This window comes from Cololabis saira, chromosome 3 (genome assembly GCF_033807715.1).
Source record: "Cololabis saira isolate AMF1-May2022 chromosome 3, fColSai1.1, whole genome shotgun sequence".
NCBI lineage: Eukaryota > Metazoa > Chordata > Actinopteri > Beloniformes > Belonidae > Cololabis > Cololabis saira.
In genome coordinates, this window is record NC_084589.1 from 33,616,239 (window position 1) to 33,639,313 (window position 23,075).

The window sequence follows — 23,075 nt, forward strand, 5'->3', positions numbered from 1 at the left end:
GTGAGCTAAAAGTGAACCAAACTGCAGAAAGCTACTGAGACAGAGATGGTGGGAATGAGAAGCTGCTCATTACTTGAGAGCTCCCTGAGATGGATTTTAAATGAAACAACCAGACATTACTTATTTTTATCTCTGTCCTGGGCTTCTGCCACAGTCTCCCCCCCGTGCCTGCCAGCCATTACTGTTAAGTTTCAGATGCTTTCATGCTCTACAAACCCCATTTCCTCTGAGCACTGCAGACTGTGTGTCAGAAAAAAAAAATGAAATATGGACCTCAGTACAAGATTTCTGGAACTGCTTCTAAACAGTATAAGAAATAAAGATAGAAAAAAAATATCCAAAATTCTTAATATGTTGAAAAATATCTGTTCTAACTCATGGTGAGGCCGCCCACGTGTGTGGGAGTCTGGTTAGAGCCACTGACATTCACAGGATCCACAACAACCGTCTGGAATCAGATCGTCACTGGAAAAGTGGCAAATGGGGGGGTGGCCAGCTAAGGAAAAAGAAAATCATAACTGTATATCTGTTGATATAATTTCCACCTTTGATCAGGGCGTTTTGTCAAGGTAAACTGAAAAGGTCAACAAAGGTGATAAATGAACGAGGATGCTTTGTTGTATCAGAGGAAATGTGCGACGCTAAGGGAGGAAATGGGTGTTTGAAAAAATAACAGGAAATAAAATAGACGAAGGAAGCAGGAGATGGGGGGAGAAAACTAACAGAGAATACAATCAGATTGTTACTTCTATTATAAACATGAGCTGATGTGTGCAGAGGATAAATATATACCGGTACTAGACAGAGAGGCGAGAAGAAAGGGGATGAAGGTTTTGACCATTCAGAAGTGAAGGAAGCCCTCTACTGGGCAGATGATGTCTATACAAAGAAAAGAAAAGGGAAAAAGTTACAAATAATAATGAAGGAAAACTCACTAAAGAGTGAGAAGAGGAATCATAAAAACATGCCAGTAAAAAGTAAGCAGTGTGTCCTCACCTCCTAGACGCATCACAAGTATGTTGCTTCTACGTTAATACAAAACCAAATATTTAAGTTTAAATGTGAATTGTTTTTACGAGATAAAACAAACATTTAGAGAAGCACCGCCCAAAAGTCCACAACTAAAGTCGTCTGTGGTAGCAATGATGTTAACGCCTCCAGCGTCAGCGAGCGCTGAATGGCAGCGATGACAGATCTGCATCAGCAATGCTGCTGCTCTCCAAAAGGAAAAATGCTGCACGTACACTAACAATCACATAAGCAGGCCAGAAAGCTGCTGGAAAATGTTTTGTAGAAGGATAAAACCAAATTACAGCTCAGCGGTAAGTGGAAAGCCTTACGTCTGGAGAAAGGAAAACACGGCATCTCGGTAGAAAACCCTTTTCCTGACTGTGAAACACGGTAGTGGCAGTGTCATGGTTGGGGCCTGATGTATTGCATCTGAGCCAGAAAAGTTCCCCACCATTAATGAAACACTTAATTACAACTCATATCAGAAAATGAACTGCAAAAACATCAGGACAATGTTTCTGAAGTGTGTGTGTTTTGTCAATTTATGCCTCAAAACGTTTACTGCGGTAGATTTTATTGTATCAATCCAGAACAAAATAGGATAAAACGCACAAGTTAAAATCAAAGAAGGCAGGAAATGACACAACTATAAGCCACGTTTCATGTCACAAAATAAAATTGTCAGAGTCACACAGTGCACATGTCAAATTCAGTCACAATCAGAAAACTCAAGTGTTCATATCAGATGACGTTTCCTCACCAAACACATTTTTGTCTGGAAAAATCCTTGCAGATTATCATGTAATAGTCTGGCCACACCTCCAGGTAACTCAGGTTTAATCTTCTGACCTCTAAACAGGTTAAGTGAGATAATACTCAACTAATCCAGGTATCACTTTTTCTAATCTTTTAATCCAGTTTTTACCAAACTGCAGATTAACTTGACTTTGGTGACGGGTATGAAAGGCCTTTTCGTGTGGTTGAAGAGGCACTTGGGAAACCAGATGTTACCACACAAACACCAGTAAGAACAAAAAGCTGGTGTTTCTTCTTTACCAGGCTTAAACCTGCTGACGTTTGTCATTATAATGGTTGTTAATTGCACTGCTGGCTTTTAAGGCTTTTAAGGCTATTAAAGAAACAATAGTGTGCAAACGTGTATAGTACACCCACCATCCCCCCATAAATTAACATAATCATTGTTTAGTACAACTCCTTTCATGAAACACACTACTTTTTTTCTCCTTACATACATCAGTAACAATGCTGCAGTAATCCAGAGTTTCTTAATCTTTGAATCCTGTTGTATCAGTTGTATCTTTGGTTAAGCAAACAATCAGTCATGTTTTAAAATGCATGATAATAATCCTTTCTGACACGCGACAACAAAACACATAAAGTAAAGCAGTTTAATTGCTTGGTTGTGTTGATGAACTAACATCTCTGTTGAATAGTTTAATGCATCACTCATACTTTTTCAGTTGATTAACTTAATTTCAGGATGTTTTTTGTGAAATAAATGATCCCAATCATCGTGATTTATTATAATTCTCTCCATAGCTAGTTTGTCTTGGTCATGCTTTTGGTCTTCATCTCTGCTAGCTTGCTGGTCACAAAGTTCCACTTAAAGGATGCATCCTCGTTGCCTCCTCCCAGCGAGACGTATTTTGAGAAGCTGTTGTTGCTCCTTCCTCCTCCTTCACTCTCGTCTCCATCGACGACCTGCCCGTCCTGCAGCTCCTCCCCTCTGCTGTCTGACAGGCCTTCTTCAGCTTGCACTTCAGCTCCCTCATTGGAAGCAGCTGCAGCAGCTGCAGCTGCAGCTTCAGCCTGCTTCTTGGCTGCCCAGTTGGTTGCAAAGCTATCCCACAATCCCGTGCGCCTGGTGAATCGAGGAGGCTCCTCTGGTCTTACAGCGAGAGGGCTGAAAATGCAGAGAAAGTAGTGGCTGAACTGCTTTTGTACTCCCAATGCTAAGCTACGCTAATCACCTGCCTGCTGAAGTTGCTCAGCTACTGGAAACGGACAATAATTAGAGGGATAATCCATGTAAGTGAAGTTTTTAGAAGTAATTACGAGTAGTTAGTAAATTGCCTGCACATGGCAGTGGTTACAGTGTCTCCAGTTTGGAGAATCTGGAAGTTTTCTATGCTGCTGCGCTAGAAAAAGGGTCATAGAGGAGTACATGTTCCTTATCTAAAAGCAACTCGGTTCATGAACTTCATAACTGCACCACATTTGCATCAGACAGTTGCATGGACTGATTCTGTGCAACAGCCTTTATCCTGATTGCTGTGACAGCAGGTGATACACTAATTACTCATAAACACTTCACAAAAAGCCCCAAATAACCATAGTCACACAAATATGCTTGAGACCATTTAGTTGCCAGCATTAGCCACATATAGAAACTACCTCCATACACACAAACCATCGCACTACAAACCGGCTGCTCCTGGATGTGCCCAGATCAAGATCGTGTAATATATTGTTTAGTTTTTCTCTTATTCTTTGTTTCATTTATAGTTTTAAATATGCAATCATTGCCTTTTTTGCACTAAGTTGCACAAATGGAAAGCAATTTCATTCTGGTGTGTATTGTATGGGGAATATCTATCTGACTGTTTATCCATCGATCCATCTGCTACCAGATTATCTAACCAGATTATCTAAATAACTCCCAAATAACCTCCCAAAATGTAATGCTATTCTCCTGAAAAGTAAACAATGAAATACTGCATAGTTCCTTTAAAACAACAAAAACAAACATCTGACATAGAGGAAAAATAGATAGACATCATTGATTTCCACTCACTGGTCGGCAACTGGCGGGCTCTCAGTCTCCTCTAAAAGCTGGTGCTCATCATCTTTGTTGAAGAGAGACGATAGTCTGTTCCAGCTTTTAGCTCCAGCTCCCTGCATCTGGGCATCCAAACAACCACATGCTCACAAAGGGTCAAATATCAAAGCAGAGATATTTTTGGGTGCTTTTTTAAGATCCCTTGAGTAATGAGCCTGTCTTGTGCATGAAGAGGAAGCTGTAATTGTATGTGAAATGAAGCATCTCTTGAATGATGAAAGTGTGTTTCTGCCGTCATCTTCTGAGTGTACCCCCCCCCCCCAAAAAAAAAAAAGGTTATGATGTGTTATTGTACACATACTTTTCTGGCCAGTTGGGTGACAGCGTTGGGCCCCTCATCCTCCTGCATTGGACTCATGTCATTCTCTGACTCTGTTACCTGCAAGACCAGCAAAATCAGCGATGTTCATTTTACATGCCCTGCAACTTCTGATATCAGTCTACAAGCATAAGATTTGTGCACGGAAGCTGCCATCCAGTGCATCATTTTGGTATTGCAACCTGTAGAAACCCCCAGGAACCTTTTCATTAAGAGTTTGTTCAGTAATGCTTGTGAAGAAATGCTGATTGCATGAATAACTTTGAAATAAATAATTGATAGATGTGCAACATGCAAACCGTTTGTACCCTCTGTTTATAGTGTAGAAATGAAACCTTGGTTAGTGATTACATAATAATATGTGATAGAGAAACAGTGGGATTCGTTTAAATGGCATCAGTATTATTCGTCTTATAATACTAATAAATGAGTAATCCAGTGCAAATTCAATGGCACTTGACCCTGAATATAAATAATGAATATAGAGTCAACAATGAAATCGAAATGTTAACTCTTTTTAAAAGCGTTTTGTGTTGGTCTTGCAGAAGGTCTGCTCCTGCAGGAGAGCACAGGCCATAATGTCATGTGATTTGTGTTCGCCTTCAAGACCTGGCTGTCCGTCTCACTCCCTGTCAGTCAATCATTCAAAGGCCAGTTAATCCGTTTACTCAGCTCCTGTGCAGGATCGAATATCCGAAGTCTGCAGAGATGTGGGTCAATGCAACACAGACTCATTCGCCAGTTCCAGTTTCTGCATAGGAGTTCTCATTGAAACGCTTTTCTTCACTCAAAAAGAAGCACTGATACCGACAGAAAAGTACTAACTAACACAAAGTCCTACTCTAGTAAAGCTCCTACTCTTGATGTGATGGAGAGGAGTTTTTTCACTGGTGCAGTTGTCCAGTCCATCACAGAGCTTCGTCTAAAAACTCTAATCTAAAAAGATAACTGGTGTTTAAGTGTACATTTTGACTTGAAAGGGCTCACAATGTTGTCCTCGGAAATCAAATTTTAATCAGAAGCAAAGTACTGCAATAATCTAAATACTTCAAGTAATTTTAAACCACTAATGAAAAAAGATGTACATCTCATTATCATTTCAGTTATGAAATGTTGTATTTTTGCTGTGAAAACACATTTATTATTTAAAGCTTCTTTGTAATCCTGATTTTGTTTATGCAGTTAACCCATTTTTATGTTGTTTTTTAAAAAGTTTTCTACATCCTAGGGCTTTCTATGAATTAAGGGTTGTCTACTAAAACATTTTGTTTCTTTGCCTCTAAATAACACTTTAAGTTAAATACACTTGAAAGGTTAAAGCATTTGTTTCAGTTGCAAACAAATTAGATGTGATGTGTCTTCACGTTTTTTAAAAGCACAATATTGTGTTTGAAATATAAAAGCAAACATAAAATCGCACTCAGGCAAAATGTTTGAGAAAAACAAACTGCAATTTGTGATCTGCTTCGGTTTGTATGTCACTGTACAAGAGGGCCGACGACATAGGCCAAACTTATGTCTTGATGTTCCCACATCTCAGAAAACTAAACAACCGACAGGCTCGTCTAACGCAGAGATGAATAAAAAATGACGAGCAACATAAAACCTGCTTACTTTCTGACTTCAGTGCCAGCAAACACATTGGTGTTTTCATGCTTAATCCTCTCACATTTCCACAGATGCAAATGCATCAGAGAGGTAAAGACATATGGAAAAAGGTATGCTCTTCCTACCTCTTCACCAGTGTCCTCCTCATACTCAGGATTAAGAGTCTTCATCACTTTGCTTTTATAAACCTTCCACACCGGATTCATACTTGCACAAAACGATGCTTTGCAATGAGGGGAAAGACCTGCGACGACCTCTCTTGTCTCGGTGGGTCTGCCCTCCACCAAGAGTCCACTTCCGGCTCCTGACTGTCTCAGTTGGGTCTCAGCCGTCCTGTTTCCATGCAGACTGGATCCAGCAGAATTGAAATGGAGAGAACCTGCTCAGAACTCAGACTCGAGCTTTTTCATACTGCTTCTCCTGGCCAGGTTATGTCTGCCTCATCAACCCGACGAGATGAGCTGCCCTCGTCCCCACGGCGTCTGCACAGGTAAAGCTCGGGACCTGTGCTGCCCGTGCCTGTGCCAACGCAGGTGTATATACACACAAACTGGCAATCGTCACGGGCTTGAATGCCTGTCCTGGTCACCTGGAAACAGGTGTTGAGTTCCTCATTCATATTTTAGAAGGTCTTTTTTTCCAGAGCCAGAGGTCCATTGTCTGCCAGCGCTGGTAGGCCGGCTCCTGCAACCTTGATGCACAGCAGTTTAATGAGAAACTGCATGTTTGTGTTCAGAAATAAAAAATGTTAATGTTCTTTCATATCTGAAGAGGATCAGCTTCACCTCCCAAGTGGAATATTAGTTTTTTCCTTGTGCAAGTAAAACTAAAAAGTAGGGGAAATCTTGAGATCACATTTCTGATCAGTGCTTGAATCAATTTTACCCACACTCCTGGATGCAGTTTATTAACAGAAACTGACCTTTGAACCCTCTTCCTGCATTACCTTGCCACCTCCCTGCCCTCATTGGCTGCTGCTGCACACCAAGTAAACACCAATGAGATCCAGGGGCACTGCAAGCTTTTTTTCTTTAAGACTGTGTCGCTCGGCAACCCAAGAAGGCTGTCTGGTGTCATGTCGATAAAGAGAGATGTACAAAGATCTGGCGACTGCTTGGATTTCACCGACCTCTTCAAACCTCTTTCACAAACCTCATCAACTTAAAAAAAAAAAGATCAATATTGGATTCATATCCGGTTTCTCTTTTGATACAGGAATACACTCAAATTAGAAACAGCGGCAGTGACCTATTGATCCAAATTGTGATTATATGCCACAGATATCTGAGCCAACATGTCCTTCGCCTCTCCTGTTCCTGGCTTTGATTACACGCACAGATCAGTAGGGATGAACCTGGAGGAGCAGGCGGATCCATAGGATCAACATGAATTATAAATGAATATCTGTGGATGACACGCCTTCACACATACGCACGCACAAACATAGACACACACACACACACAATCATGTGCGCCGGTTATTTAGAAAGAAACCAATGTGGTTGTGGACGGAGCAGCTCAGGTTTCACACTAGAGTGGTTAGTGGTTAGAAGTAGTTATCGGTGTTAACAAACGACCCCGAGACACTGAGGATTGATTGATGAACTACATATTTATTTAAGGATTATCAAAGGCTGTAAAAGTGTGGAAACTGAAATGTGTTTTAAAAAAATGATAATAATAATCAAGCTGACTTCTGATGCTTCATTCTGCAGGGGAATTTCTCCTAGTCAATATCACTTCATTACAGTTTATGGCTACTTTGTCATTGTTAGTGGTAATATATTTCCAAGCTTGGGGGTTTCTACCCTGTTTTGGGGGGTTGCTGCAGTACCACTAAATTTAACCCCAGCACCCCTAAAATTTAAGAGATTTTTTTTTTTTTGCTGTATGTGCGTGTTTACAAGCTGACTAAATGTCAAAACCATTTACATATGGTTTAAACGTAATATCTTAACAACAAAAGTACAGCAGCACCCCCATGCGTCGAAAATGGTTTGATCCACCGCATCCCTCCCACCTGTTGCGCCTCCAGAGTGTCTGTGTTAAGGCTGATTTATGGTTCCGCGTTACACCAACGCAGAGCCTACGGCGTAAGGTACGCGGCGATGCGCTCGTACGCGGCGCATCACCGCGCACCCTACGCCGATAGGTACGCCGTACTCTACGGCGTAGGGTCTGCGTCGATTTAACGGGGAACCATAAATCAGCCTTTACCTGGCTTGAACCAGGGTATGACATACTTCTTTACTTCTCCCACTAAATACCAACACATTATTATCATCACCAGTCCTTATTTATTTAATCCTATATCACTGTTTAATTTGTTAGGTAGGAGTTTGCTGAGGTCTTTTGTCGCTAGGAAATGTTACAGGTGTTCAGTCAACCAATTCCTGTTTGTATGATTAGCTGAAGAGCTAAATGACTGAACTGATGGTTATTAACGTTTTATACTAGCCGTGTGTGTGTGTGTGTGTGTGTGTGTGTGTGTGTGTGTGTGTGTGTGTGTGTGTGTGTGGACAGACTTATGATGGACATATGGATGTTTTTTTTAGAATTATGTAATTTGGATCAATTTATATCGTTTATTATATAAAAAACATTGTTTGGTTGTTTTATATTTTGGTTGACAGTACAGAGAAAGAGGGCACAGAGAGGACTTTATTAGTATTATTTTTATTATTATTTCTTATATTTATGTAGTTTTTCATCTAGTTGAATACAATATGTTTGTGTATGATTGTCAGTGCAAAGAGAGAGAGATGAAAGAGGAGAAGCAGAGGAGACAGTGCAGGTTCTGGAAGAACCAGGTAAGATAAAAAACAGAAACTGTTAAGCTGAGAGAGAAAACATTTCAATTCACATTTAATTTAGCCATACACATCATGGACATAAACCTTAGCTTACGAGAGAAGAAAAATAAAAAGTATGACGCTACATTTAAGCCTAGAGTTGTAAAATATATCAATGCCTTTGCTACATATTGTTTAGATACCGGTTTGCAATATTTTTATGTACAGATATATTTACCTTATACCTTAAAGGTACCTTGCAGTACTTTTGTACTAAAAATATGTTGGACAGTAACAGTCATCACAATAATGTCCTGGTGCAGCTCTGTGTAAAAATAAAGGCAGCAAATAACTGTCTGGTTCTTTTAAACGCCTGGGGTCCAAGTTGATTTCGGTAATTAAATCCCCGAGCTATTAATTGTTGAAATACGATATTTATATTTGTTACAATCCATTCCTCTTTGGCTGTGGCTCAGCATTTAAATAACTTTTTTCTTAGATTTATTGGTTTACTCACAGTGTTTCCTCCACTCAAAATGTGTTATGCTTTTCTTTCACAAATGTGGGAATGATGGTCCAAAATGAAATGTTAAAATGTACAAAACAGTGAAATGTATCTTGCCTCGCCGGCCAGCACCCTGCATGCTCAGCAACCCTAAAGCTCTGATTCTACAATCGCTCCTGGTTCCACGTCATAGCAGGAAATGCACAGGTGTGTTGAAGGTGGACACATTCCTCCGGGGGGAAGGTCCTGCCGTTGTGCATGCCCATTCATTGTTTACTCTGCATGCCTCTAAAAGGATCTAAGACACTGACACCTGTGCTTTTTAACGCTTAAACACTTGTACTTCACTCTACGTCCAATTAAAAGGTATTTTACTGCAGTTCATCTGTCTGACACCCGTAGGTTCTCCTTGTTTTCAAATGTCATTTTTTTCACAATCAAGAGGTGAGGAAAAGGCTGCAGCTGGGTGGAGTTGAGAGTAAAGGGGAACGTTTACAAGACTGTCGGGTGAGCAGCACTTCTTTATGGCCCTGACCAAGAGCTAGGGATTACAGACACGAAGATGTTTAGGTTTGCTTTGGGAATGACGAGGATGGAGCACATCACAGGAATGTCCAGAGTTAGACGGCTCGATTTGAAAAGTTTAGACATGTAATTAAGAAGGATTGGTAGAAAGTAATGAAGCTACAGTATCAGCCTGGAGGAAAAGGGAAAGACCAAAGAAGAGATTTCTGGACGTGATAAAAGAAAGAATGCTAATAAAATAAAAGCACGACTTCAAGCCGCCACAGAAGACAGATGCTGACTGACTTATTTATGCATCAGTTCGAGTAATAATTTGTCCAGGAATACTAGACAAAAATGATACCGTCAGAGGCGTTGAGGTGCTTTTTGGTTTGTTCAAACAATGTCTCATAAAATTTAATTCAATTCAGTTCAATTCAAAAGACTTTATCAATCCCTGAAGGGAAATCAATTAAAAATAATACTTAATTAATACTTAGGTTAATTCTCATAATTCATTAAAAAAGTCTTTATGGTTGTTTTTTTTAGTTGATATTCATTAATTCTTCTACTTTGGTTTTGTTTACATCCCCCATCCTACTTTCATGCAAACAGCTGACATTATTGAACATTTTTTATCTATTAATACATGAATACAAGAGAAACAACTGAAACCTTAGTCAAGTAATCCTGCCTTACACCTAGCATTTCATTGTTTGTCCATGGACCTTATTTAATTAGCGGTGTTGTTATTTCCCTCCGGTGATTCCTTATCTATGCTTTTTCTTCTAAATTTACATCTTTGCTCTTCGTTAAACGAAAGAACTTCAGATCACCACCAGGTGGCGCAAGAGTTCTTGTCTTTGGCTGGCTGAGACTTTGGTTTGTCATATAATATAGAGGTGATTCCCCTTATTTGATTACCTTATATGATGTTTTTCACAACAATTCAATACAATTCAAAATTATTTATATAGCGTTTATTACAACACAAGTTGTCTCTAGGCGCTTTCCAAAGACCCAGAACATGACTCCCGAGCAATTATTACATAAACATAAACAATGGCAGGTAAAAACTGCCCTTAAGGAGGGAAGAAACCTTGAGCAGGACCTGGATCATAATGGGGGACATTCCTGCCGAAGACCAGCTGGGCAGAGCAGGAAAAGGGAGATCAGACAGAGAGAATGAAAAACAGACAAAAGAGAGACACAGACACAATGGCTAGCTGGTGCACTACTATGAACAGATTTAGACAGCAGACACTGAGGTGGTCAGAGTTGGCAGCTTTGCAACAGACATCTATACAGACAGGTGGAAGCAAGCAGGGTGGGACTGCGGGGCAGCATGCAGCTCATGAAGCTCTAGCCTGCAAACATTAACCTATTTTCTGTCAAATACTGTGCAAAAACCCAGAGTACTGTCCACCAGGATCTGAGAGTTTAATACAGCAGATGGAGATCACTCAGCTCAAGTGATACGGCCTGTCACACAATAAAACGCATGTTGACAGTATCAGGGAACACCCTGTTATCATCTTCAGGCTCCCCTGTGTGGCCTTAGACTGAGACCCCCCGATACTGCAGACCTGCATCCAGGCAGTACTGAGAGAAGCGTGGGTGAAGACTCACACAGCTAAGTCTTGAGTGCAGTGTTTTCTGCACCTTCACCACTAGGTGGCAGTAGTCCTTACACAGGATGCGTTCAGAAGATGAGGAACAAAATGTACAAAACAGATCATTACATCACCAAGTCCTTGTCATACATGCATGTGTTTTAGTGTCACATGGATTTGAATTTGACATAGACACCGATTAAAACAAATTCCCTTGAGTTGCAGTCTCCTTTGCTTTGTCAGAGATCACAGATGGTAAAAAAAGATCAAGATGTTGGTCTTGTGTGAGCTAAATTTGCAGCTGAGGCTGTTGAGCAGAACTCTGTCCCCGCGCAGGCTGAAGCACGGCTTACGGAGGATGAGGATGAAAATCCAGATGAGCAGCGACAAACACAAGCAGAAAAGCCATCATTAGAGAAAACACTGACTTTTCAAAAGCTTTTCAGTGGAATTTTAACGTATTAATGTGGTGTTTGATACTTAAATGGCTGAATTTTTGATGGTACTTGAATTAATGCTCTATTATTTTCTGCCTGGTAAACCATTACCTTCTAATATCAGTAACCCAACGCTCCACATCTGAGACCCTTGACCTTATTCCTCGACACTCATCCTTCTCAGCTCCCAGTCTACGGTCTCTTCTCCCAGTCCCTCCAGCGTGCCCATTACCACTCGTGTCTATATAACTGCTTCAAGTAAGACCCCGTTGTTCTTCCTTCTGCAGCAAGTCGTGCCGAACCCTGAAATTCCAACTCTAAGTGGGGGTTTGACATTTGGTCTTCATGGATGTGGTGGAAGTGTAAATGCTGACAGAATGTTCCTCACGAAAATAGATGCAAATGTAAAGGCAGCGTCATGAGGCGATAAAGACTTGTCAAGCTACGAACTGAATGAAAGGGGTGTTGGGTGAACCCCCTTACCGTTTGCTATGACCACGCCGCTGCGTGCGGTATCAGAAAAAATCTGCGTGGGCTCGTGGGGCCTCGACAGCGAAACTGATGACAGCCCAGAATATCACGTTAAAACAGGTGCTTTTCTCTTTTAGCCTCCATCTTTCGTGATTTGTTCATTACGGTACGGACATGCACGCAGGTCAGCTGTTAAGCCTGAGCAAACATAATACAGCACACTAAATAAAAACGCTGCCACGACAACCTTTACGAACAGATACACTCACGACACCATCTTATAGATTAAACCTTATATAGTCTGCAACAGATTGCATTTATCCATCAATGCGCTAAATCAATCATTAGATCATTTTTCTTCTTTCTGTTCAGAAATACGGGGAACGTCAGGTATTTACATGAAACCCAGTACATTTTTTATTTACTATAGTATTTATCTACTTACTTTTTAACACTGACTGATGGCACTTTTAATTTTGTTGTTATATAACAATGTGCGGTATCAGCGGTATTAATTGCTCGGGGGTTTATGTTTATGTTCATGTTCTGGATCTCTGGAAAGCGTCTAGAGATAACATCTGTTGTATTAGACGCTATATAAATAAGATTTAATTTAATTGAATTGAATGGCAATAAAGATCTAATTTAATCTAATCTAATCTAAACCCAAAGTAGGAAATATTTGTATTTTTGTTGTTGTAAAAGTGAACATTTTGCACTCAAGAGTCGTGTCATTGAAAGTGATGCAGGATTTGGTAAATTACGGTTATTTCAGCAGCTACTCCAGTATCATCTTTGAAATGAAAAAATGGAATGAAAAACTGCTTCAAAAGAAGAAAAATGTAAATAAATACCTGAAAATCACCACATCACCCAGTTATAAGTACTTTCCCACTCTGGCTCACTAGATTTCCTCTGTTTTGTTCTTTTTTCTTTTTTAGTGTTACTTTACTGACTGTTAACTACAGTTTCATATTCTAAAACATCAGGACAGATAGACATGCTAATAGTACTGTACTCACATATATGATCATATGAACGTTCAGCTTTCTCTGCTTCTAGAGAATAAACAAATAGACACTTTGATTATCCAGAGTTATGTTTCATTTAGCAAATGTCTTCTGAAGAATATTAAATTAGCAGAACCGTCATATGACGTGTGAGTGCATACAGGAGGGTTAGACACGTACATACATGTTGTGTAAGCTCTCATGTTTGCATATATTGTTCCGTGCGCCTCTCGTGTCTAACGGGGCCCTGAGGACAGGTGCGTCTCACTGCAGTCGCATCCTGTCATGGCAGCGCTTGTGTAACACAAAAACAGCCCCTGTTACCGTCCAAAACAGTGTTTTACTGTTGTGTTTCCATCATCACGTTGGCTTCGGGGTCTGGTTTTACATAAGAAACCTCTCAAGGTTATTAGCGCCAACTAACAACAACATGCATTGTTCAGCAGCTCTGGCGCAGACACACAGACTTGCAGTTTTTATCTGGACAAGTGACATAAACGCCCGTGTGTGGACATGACAGAGGACAGAGAAGGATCTTTCTCAATGCCATTTGTTTTCAGATGAACTTTCTCATGGTAGTTTGTGACGCTGTCACATAATGAAACTTTCTGTCCAGGGATAAAATGTTATTTGTGTGTGTGTTTGCATGTGGGTCTGGGATAAAGGATAAAAATAACACAGTCTCTGGAGAGTTTATGAAACTGTCAGAACAGTGTTTATAAGCTTTATCAGTTCACATCAGGAGGATGGACAGTGTTGATTGTAGCTTATTCTGGCTATACACTTGTTTTTGTTTTACACTTTACTTTTATACCTTCCATCAAGGTTCAGCTATCAACCCCTCCGCGGTTAGGATTAGGCTGAATCAATCGTTACGTTTGATTATCAGAAACGGCTTGGCTCTGATTGGAAAACATTATGACTTGCCTGCAAAATACTAATGTGATGAACTTTTTTTTTTATGCGACTATTTCATATTTTGTTTCACTACATTTTTTATCCGAAACACTCAGTTAGTAGGGAAGGAAAAAGCAGCATTTCTTTCGGTTATCCCTTTTTTAAATACTATTACTCTCTTACTATCCAAGACTTTCGATATACTGGTACACCTGATACACAATAATCAAGTTACTGAAAAGCTCGTGCTAACATCAAAATGCTGTATGGGATTTCATTTTTTTATTTTTTATGTTCTCTGTAGGACTACCTAAGCATTTTGCCTAAAACTAAACAGGTTTATGTTTTTTGCTATCGTTAAACAAGTATGTTATTTCCTATCGATAATGAGTTATTACATTTTTATGTAAATACTGTAAGTGTTGTGGGTGTATCTGAAATCATATAAAATAATTTAAGTAGATAGACAAAGAAATATAGAGCTAAAGACTGGTTCTATAAACAGTCATGTTGAACGTTAAAGGAGCATGAGGCTCCTTTTAAGAAATGAGACTGATTAGCGCCACCCTTCACCACGACGGCCGTTGGGGGTACTGCAGCCAACAGTGAAGCACGGGAGAACGGGGAGAACGTGCATGCAGTGTCATGTGACGTCACATCCGCAGGACATCGCGGGAAATTCCGGTCACAATTGCAGCACATTTTGCAGCACACAGCCTGTTCAAGGCAACGGAGAGATACACTAGAGGGCTCATTCTTTTTGGTTTGGAACGCTTCATCTGACATTATTACTAGAAAACTTAAAACGTATACACATTTTTTTCATAAATCCTCTCTCAATCCTGCCTCATGTTCCTTTAATCAAGAAAAGAAATGTTCCTCCTGAAGTCAGCTGAGTACATGGCACCACAGTGTATCTGTCCCAAAAGTAAAGTAAAACAGAAAACAGTACATAAAGCTTGTAGTGCATGTCTGCGTGCAGAGGTTCGAGTTGGCCAGCATTAGCTTTTAAACCTTTTTATGGGCTGCATTAACACTTTAGGCTTTGGGAATGCTGAAACTAAAATGTTGTCCAACCTGGAGTCATGTTTCCATCACTGCCAGTCACAGCTGTGTCAGAAAGAGAGGCGCCTTTACTGCAGTCATCTGAATACACACACACACACACACACACACACACACACACACACACACACACACACACACACACACACACACACACACACACACACGACCAAACAAAACCTCCCCTTATCCACAGAGACTAAACAGAAAAGGTGGATCTGTCACTAAACATCAGAGCATTCCAGTTTAACTTCGGTCTAAATCTGATCAGTAAAATCAGCCTTTTCTTAGCAGGGGACAAACAAAGCAGTCCACTCATCATTTAAAACTGTAAAACTGAGTAGAGCTTGATGTGCAGGCCGTCAAAGAACCAACTGTTTTTCCCAGATTCAGACCAAAGAATAACATAAATTTAATTTGATTCTGTAACACACATTCAGCACTCCAGTTCAAGATATTACCCACTTAAACACTTTGTTCCCATTTCTATCCCCAGATATTTTTGGTTGCAGCGGGACCTCACAATCCTGTCCTCGTGCCAGAATAGTCCCCTTGTTGCAAAATAGTGCTGGTATGTAGATGAGAACGTTTGGCAACATGACAGTCGGTTTATTCTGGTTAGAGGAGTCAGAGGTCATGAGTTTGTTGGCATCCCATTAAAACGCGCTTGATAGTACTGGCTATTAAATCCACTCATGAGTGTTTGCACATTGACAAGGTTACGCGATTATAATGTCACAGGATACTCTGACAACACAGGGGAGCAGCAGTGTTTTCGAGGAGTCGCCCCTTCACATCCCAACCCATTCTCTCAAATTGCATATGTAGGATTTTTTTTTCCCTCCTGCATGTAACCTGTTCAAACCGGCTGAGAAGCGGTTGCATTCAGGTTTTTCTGCTGGAGGCAGTTCCCCAACCACAGGCCTACTGTTTCACTACATAGGAATTTCAAGTTCATGATCAAGAGGAAGAAACACATCAGTCCCAAAGTAAAACCTTTAACACTTTGCAGCCATACAGATGGTATCTAAGCTCTCATTTATCCGGCAGATGTGCGGCTCAGATGGCAAGATGAAACGTCATGGAAGCACAGTGCTAACTGCAAAAATGACTGTTTTTATTTAAAGAAGGACCAAATAGCAGCTTTGTAAGTCAGATAAATCAGTATAAATGCGTGTGTGTGAGGAGATGTGACCATACTCCTTGCATGGAGAAACTCATATATACTCATGTGCTAAAGTTAGCGCCCCCTCTGTAATGTTATTATGTAAGAACATAATCAAAACCATCTGATCCTTGTGGATCTACTGCAAACAACTGGACACCAGCAACTATAATTTTTTTTAACTGTGCTATTATTTATTTAACAAAAAGGAAACAAAAAAGACACAAAAATATAATGTTGGCAATACTAAGTACCTCCATGATTCACTAGGCTGTACAGCCAGCTATAGCAGCGATAACTCAAAGTAACCTTTCATATCGAGTCTCTCATTCTATTGTGAATGTGATGTGTTTCTGTTGAAATGTTGTATGTTTCACCATGTTTGGCAACTTCATTCCCAACTTCTACGTTTTGGCAAACATGAAGCATGAATGCCAATCAACTGCACTTTGGTCTCAATTGACATGAAATTAATTTGTTCAGATGCACTTATTCTGCAAACTTAAGGCGGTACTTAGTATTGCCCATGTGATTGAGTTTTTCTTTTCTTTGTTGCTTCACTTTTGTTAGATAAATAACGGCACAGTGAAATATGTTGTCATGTTGTTTTCCTGACATTGCAATCGTCTTGTACTAAAACCCACTGCCATCTCACGATTTTGCTTTTGCTTTAGGAAAACACTAAAAGGAAAGAACTAACTTGTCCACATGACTGTATCATATGTGATCCTATTACACTACAAACATAGAAGGAACACATGAAAGAACGACTGTTCCTGTACTGCAACATAGGCACATGACCTCAGTGTTTAACATCCTTATTCCAGCGTTACAGCATCATCTGCGGCTGCCATGACGGAAAGTGTCTGAACTGCTACTTCCCCCCCCCACACAAATCCTTTGGCACTGACAGATCTATCAGCTGATAGCACTTGTGGCCCTTTTTTATTCAAACATAGTTCACAAGCCTGCAGTTGAAATCAATTTCCGGGTGCTGAGTGTCTCTGTTCTTCTGAACATCACGAAGAAACCATATGCTTCTGTAGTGGCTCTTGCATAAACTAGTCTCTCAGGTGTCTTGCTTCACTTGTTGTTATCATATGTTCCTCCAAAATTAACCTGCACCGATCTGAATTTGTTTTCAGGAAAGAGGAGATGGGGGCAGCTGCCAAAAATTAGTGGCAGGGATTCAGGCATCTGGAGGGATGACAGGAGAGGATTAGAGGCTCAGATCTATCGTTCAGCTCTGAATTCTCTATATAGTAGCGTTGGGCTCGCCCTGGAACAGCTACCGGTGTAACTGGAGCTTTATCAGGTGTTGCATGATGCAGGACGGACAGCAAAGGGAATGGGAAAAGGGAGCTGAAAGAGATAGCTGTAAACAGGACATCTGCGGTGGGGATAGCAACACACATTTGGGACAGCAAACATGATCTTTGTTTGATGGAGGCCAAATCAAAGAGAATGGTTTAAAATTTTCTGCTTACAGTGAATACACCCTCCACCATGCAAACTCATACATTAAAGCCCCTGTGATGACGGTGTAAGCAGCTGAGACAGAGAAAATACATGATTAATGGTGTAGTGTGACACGTGCAGGATATGAATCTTATTTTACTCTGACTCAGCACATGGATGCAGTGTCATGCACAAATCTGGAAAAAGTGCATGATTAACTCTGCAGCATCAGAGAAGTCAAATGAACCTTTAGTATCTGGCATTAAGTTTCTTCATCTTAGACGCAATTTGCACTGTACATTTTTAAATTACTCGGACTTCCATGAAATTCCGTGGTGATTAGTAAGAAACATTTTAAAAGATCTCACAGAACAACAAGTGGAAACCCTTACTGTTCTCAGGCGTTTACAAACGACCTGTAGTTACCATGTCACCATGGATAAATGTCTGTGAAAAGATAAGAAAAGACTTGGCAAACATTTCTTGCATTGTTTAGATGTCTCATGTGGGTGTCCAGTGCAAAAAAAAACAAGCATTTATAAGTAGAAGTAAATCTCAAGACAGCAATCGCTCAACTCTTTAGTATTTCAGAAGCCAAACTGAAGAGAAAAATATGTATCTATTCTTTTTGCATTATATGGGTTCCATTGTCTTGCTGAAGAAAGCATGGGTGTAGTCATATGTTGTTTACTTTACTGAAAAGTGTGAATGACCTTTGCCAACGGCACTGACACCCCTGCCATCACAGAGCCTGGTTTCTGATAACAGTAATTCATCAGCAGCATGACTTAGAACCGCACTCCTGCCTTTTATGTGTTGGACGTCCTCCACTTTGTTATTATACTCCCGAGAGCGGGGCTGTCCAGCTCCGGCCCCTGATGGCCACTCCCCTGCATGTTTCGGATGTTTCCCTGCCCCAACACACCTGATTTCAATGACTGTGTCACCGTCAGCTTGTCATCGAGCTCTGTACAAGTCTTAACGCGTTCGTTTTTTATTTTCAAATACTCAGCCTTTCACAAATACTGCTGTTGTATCCACGAACGGCTGGCGTTATTACGATCACCTGCTGACATCACCTGTTTGAAATGAGGTCATGATTGTATTTATTTTTTTAACCTCTACATCAGCCTTGAACTGCTTGATCCCTGGAAAATGTTGCTTCCCTAAAATATGTTGGGTTCATACTGTTAATACAAAGTAAATACAAAGTAAATTAAAGCTGCAAGCAGCAATGAACGGGCCCTCGCACCCTTGTGCACGTTCAGGCGAGCTGCAGTGGAAGCGCTTGTATGACTTGCATGTAGATTCTTCAGGCCTGGACATTTAGCGGATGACACCACCCACGACTCTCTGTACCAAATCATTCAAAAGTTATGGCAGAAAGTAGGAACTATCAGATATCGACCAATCGCATGAAGGGGCAGGGCTAATTTACAACAATTATGTTCAAGGACTCAAAACTGAGTCCGTTGACGCCACCCACGACTCTCTATGTCAAACCATTCAAAAGTTATAGTAGAAAATAGGGACTATCAAATATTGACCAATCAGAAAAAGGGGCGGGGCTAATTAAGGCCAATGAAGGTCAAGTACTCAATACCGAGTCCGATGACACCACCCACGACTCTTTATATCACACCATTCAAAAGTTATGGCAGAAAGTATCAAATATGGACCAACCAGATGAAGTCGGGGCGCGTTTTTTGGCATCTATCGTCGCCACCGTAACGCGTTTGACGGAGAAAAGTAATGCGCATCGTCACAGGATGGAGACGCACATTTTGATGTATAACACACCATGGTGCACGTTACAGTTCGGGCCGTATTAACTGCCGAGGAATGGCATAAATTGCGCCAAAATTACACGATTAATTCAAAATGGCCGACTTCCTGTTCGGTTTCGGCCATGGCGCCAAGAGACTTTTCTTTAAGTTGCGACATGATACAGGGGTGTAGCGATTTTCGTGCATGTACGTCAAACTGTATTGTGGGGCTTGAGGCACGAAGTTTCCTAGGGGGCGCTGTTGAGCCATTTTGCCACTCCCATTAATGCATGAAATATCAAATTTCTCACCAGGCCTGGCTTTCGTGCAAAATTTGGTGACTTTTGGGGCACGTTTAGGGGGGCAAAAAGGCCCTCCTTTCGTCAGAAAAACGAGAATAAAGAAAAAATTCCTACATATACAATAGGGCCTTCGCACTGTAAGTGCTCGGGCCCTAATTAAGCATTGCTGCTTTATTTAAGTAAATAAACAATGTAGCCTATATATTGTTTGTATTCTACTTCATTAATATTATAGCGAGTAATCAAAATGTGAAGCCATAGATTTGCTGTGTTGAATAGTTTGGAGTCAGGAACCAAACCGAAGAGCAGGAGAGGTGAAAGTGCATGCCCTCCTCCGTCACATTTCGTGTAGGTGTCTTGTTTAGAGCTGAGGAGCGTGTCAGGTGGGCCGCAGGCATGGCCCCGTGGTGGTGCATGTCAGAGTCTAACAGGAAAGGTAAGGTGATCTCACCTCTGAGAGTGTCAAAACTTTGCCTCAGAATAAAACCGACATGAACAGGTCACCCTACAGGAAATGAGCTTGGACAGCCTGCTAGAAGACTGACAGTTCTCTACAATGCTTGTTTACACTCAAAAACACCTTGTATGCACTTTAACAAAGGTCTCTCAAACTATTTGTGATGGAAATTGTGCTCGAAGTGGGGGAGTTAAAAAAAAAAAGATAAAAGTTAAAGACAGGGTGTGAGAGTCTATAATTCCCAAACCACTGCCTATTTCCAGCTCTGGCTCCCACAGCCGCTGGGATTCTCACAAGCATTCCTCACCAACACAGACAGGAAATCAGCAGCTCAGTGTCTCTGCTCTGCTCACACAGCAGCATTGTGCCCATCCGAACCGTGCGGGGATTAAAACAACATTCTCAGGCTGGGGATTTTTATTAACAAAGAGGGCAGACTGAGCTGGAATCAAATGCTTTTAAAAGGGATTTTATTAATGAAGAGAGGCTTTTCCACACTACAACTGAATAACAGAGACAGGGAAGGCATAGTGTTAACATAATCATTACCGTCTAAAATTGGTTCAACACTCATACCTGCATTTGGGATTTTAAAAAGTCTAACATGTCTAAAAAAGGTAACATGAACAGGAAGTACCTTGGATTTAGTGAAAAAGCCTCAAGTATGGATAAAAATAATTTAAAAAAAAGCTTTAAAAATTGCTTGAATTATAACTTTCTATCAAAACAAAAAGACTATTATAGGCTAAGGACGAGGAGTTGACGTTGATTTGGATGCACTGTGTTTTAAATTCTTTAACGGAAAGGTTGGATGTGTTAAGGCTAAAAAACAGGTCTCCGTTCCCCCAGCCCAAAGTCCAACACGCTATACGAGCCCAGCACTCAGGTGGGCCGTTTTCTCTCCTCCCTATTATCAGCCAATTCCAAGTGTGGGGGGGTTTTCACCAGGTCTTTCACATTTAGCCAGCCTTAAGCCTGAATTATGGTTCTGCGTCAACCCAACGCAGAGCACACGCCGTCGCCGTGACGCCGTTGTGAACCCTTCGGACTTCTCCGTCACTCCATTTCGTCGCAGTGCAGTACCCCCGACCGCTAGTTAGCGATCTTTTTCTGAATGGTTTATCCGACTTTTTCCGGTCACAGTAAATCAAAGAGATAAGGATATTGTGCAAAAAACCAAAACAAAAAAAATCACACATAAACGAAGAAAAGAGCCCTGAAAGTTCACTACTGCTTCAAACCGGAAACTGGAAACCGGTTTTGACGCAGAACCATAACTCAAGCTTCAGACACATAGTTCCCCCTTGGCTCTTGGAGAACCCCCTTTTTTTGTCGTCCAACCTCAAAACTTTGTACTTTCAACACTGCAGACCCCCATCAAACAAGCGACTTGAAGATCAATACCACTCAGATAACGAAAGGAGCAGAAGTGTTGAGGAAAAAACACAATACAAGACTTATGACTTAGATGTTCTCTAATAGAGCCAAACCGCTCACAAAACTAACCATCATATTTAGAAGTTGGGTAACACAGCTAACACTAGGCAATAATTGAGCTAAGGATTTAACTGGAGCTTCCAAGAAATCCGAGTACAGTAACCCCTCATTTTTATTGCTGGGGTTACGTTCCAAAAATAACCTTTTATATGTGAAATCCGTGAAGTAGCAGTGACGTGCGGTGAGATTCATGGATGGGGAGGCACTGACTTCATCAGTCAGATTTACAAGCATATGAACCCTCCAGAGCAACTTATTCACCATTTGAATGGCAGCAGTTATGTTTAAAACCTCCTATCGTCATTCACATACAAATGCTTTACACATACAAACTGTAGCGCGCAAAAAGCACATTTAAAGGAGCATGAGGCTCCTTTTAAAAAATGAGACTCTATAGCGCCACCCTTCGCCACGACGGCCGTCGGGGGTACTGCAGCCAACAGCGAAGCCGGCACGGGAGAACGGGGAGAACGCGCATGCAGCGTCATTTGACGTCACATCCGCAGGCCAGCGCGGGAAATTTGGGCCCGAATTGCAGCACATTTTGCAGCACACAGCCTGTTCAAGGCAACGGAGAGATACACTAGAGGGTTCATTCGTTTTGGTTTGGAACGCTTCATCTGACATTATTACTAGAAAACTTAAAACGTATACGAATTTTTTTCATAAATCCTGCCTCAATCCTGCCTCAAGCTCCTTTAAAGGGGACCTATTATGAAAAACAAGTTTTTTCTTGCTTTAACATATATAAAATGTCTCCCCTCAGCCTGCCAACTCAGAGAAGCAGCCAAATTCTGCAGTGTCTGTACAGCCGCCCGGATGAGCCATCCAGTGTGATGTGGCTTCTACGAGCCGTTCAGATTCTGCTCCCTTTCGTTACGTAACCAAAATGTAATTTGCATCGGTTGGCCTCCGATGCGTGAAACCAAGCCCACAACTAACTCTGGCCGGAACAACAACAACAACTCCGCCGGCCGGAGCTTCCACCATTTTTTCGTGGCGGTGTATCGCATCATTCAGGCAGCCAATCAGCACAGTGCCTCATCATCATAGCCTCCCCGCCCACTTAGAATCCCGCATAGATAATGGGGTTAGAGAATGGGAAGATAAAGACATTGCTCAGAGGCTGAATTTCTAATTTATTTAGCAAAAACAATCAAAAGCTTGTTTTTAAAACATTCAAGGCCTGTTTAAAATAGGTATTAGATGCCATAATAGGTCCCCTTTAAATTTGGCAAACTGTTTTACCTACAGTACATGTACATGCAAAGTACATATTAAACCGTAACGTTATTGACATACAGGAAATGAAGAAGCGGGGAGACCATTTAGCCAATC

The 23,075-nt window shown here is 41.0% G+C and overlaps 1 protein-coding gene across 1 annotated transcript; it reads right to left on the reverse strand.

Annotated features, from left to right (window-relative positions):
* Positions 1 to 1,626: 1,626 nt before the first annotated feature.
* Positions 1,627 to 6,220, reverse strand: LOC133441095 (uncharacterized protein C1orf232). The gene is made up of 4 exons (XM_061718483.1): positions 5,924 to 6,220; positions 4,173 to 4,250; positions 3,827 to 3,933; positions 1,627 to 2,935 (listed from the first exon to the last, which is right to left on the reverse strand). The coding sequence occupies exons 1-4, from the start codon at positions 6,002 to 6,004 to the stop codon at positions 2,572 to 2,574; spliced, it is 630 nt and encodes a 209-aa protein (XP_061574467.1). The 5' UTR covers positions 6,005 to 6,220; the 3' UTR covers positions 1,627 to 2,571.
* Positions 6,221 to 23,075: the final 16,855 nt, after the last annotated feature.

Bases quoted from the DNA above. Each gene is read 5' to 3' on its own strand.
- LOC133441095 (XM_061718483.1), bottom strand. From the start codon at position 6,004: ATGAATCCGGTGTGGAAGGTTTATAAAAGCAAAGTGATGAAGACTCTT. The intron at 3,934-4,172 runs GTATGTGTACAA...TTGGATGCCCAG, and splicing joins TCACCCAACTGGCCAGAAAA to ATGCAGGGAGCTGGAGCTAA. The intron at 2,936-3,826 runs GTGAGTGGAAAT...CTGCATTTTCAG, and splicing joins AGCCCGCCAGTTGCCGACCA to CCCTCTCGCTGTAAGACCAG.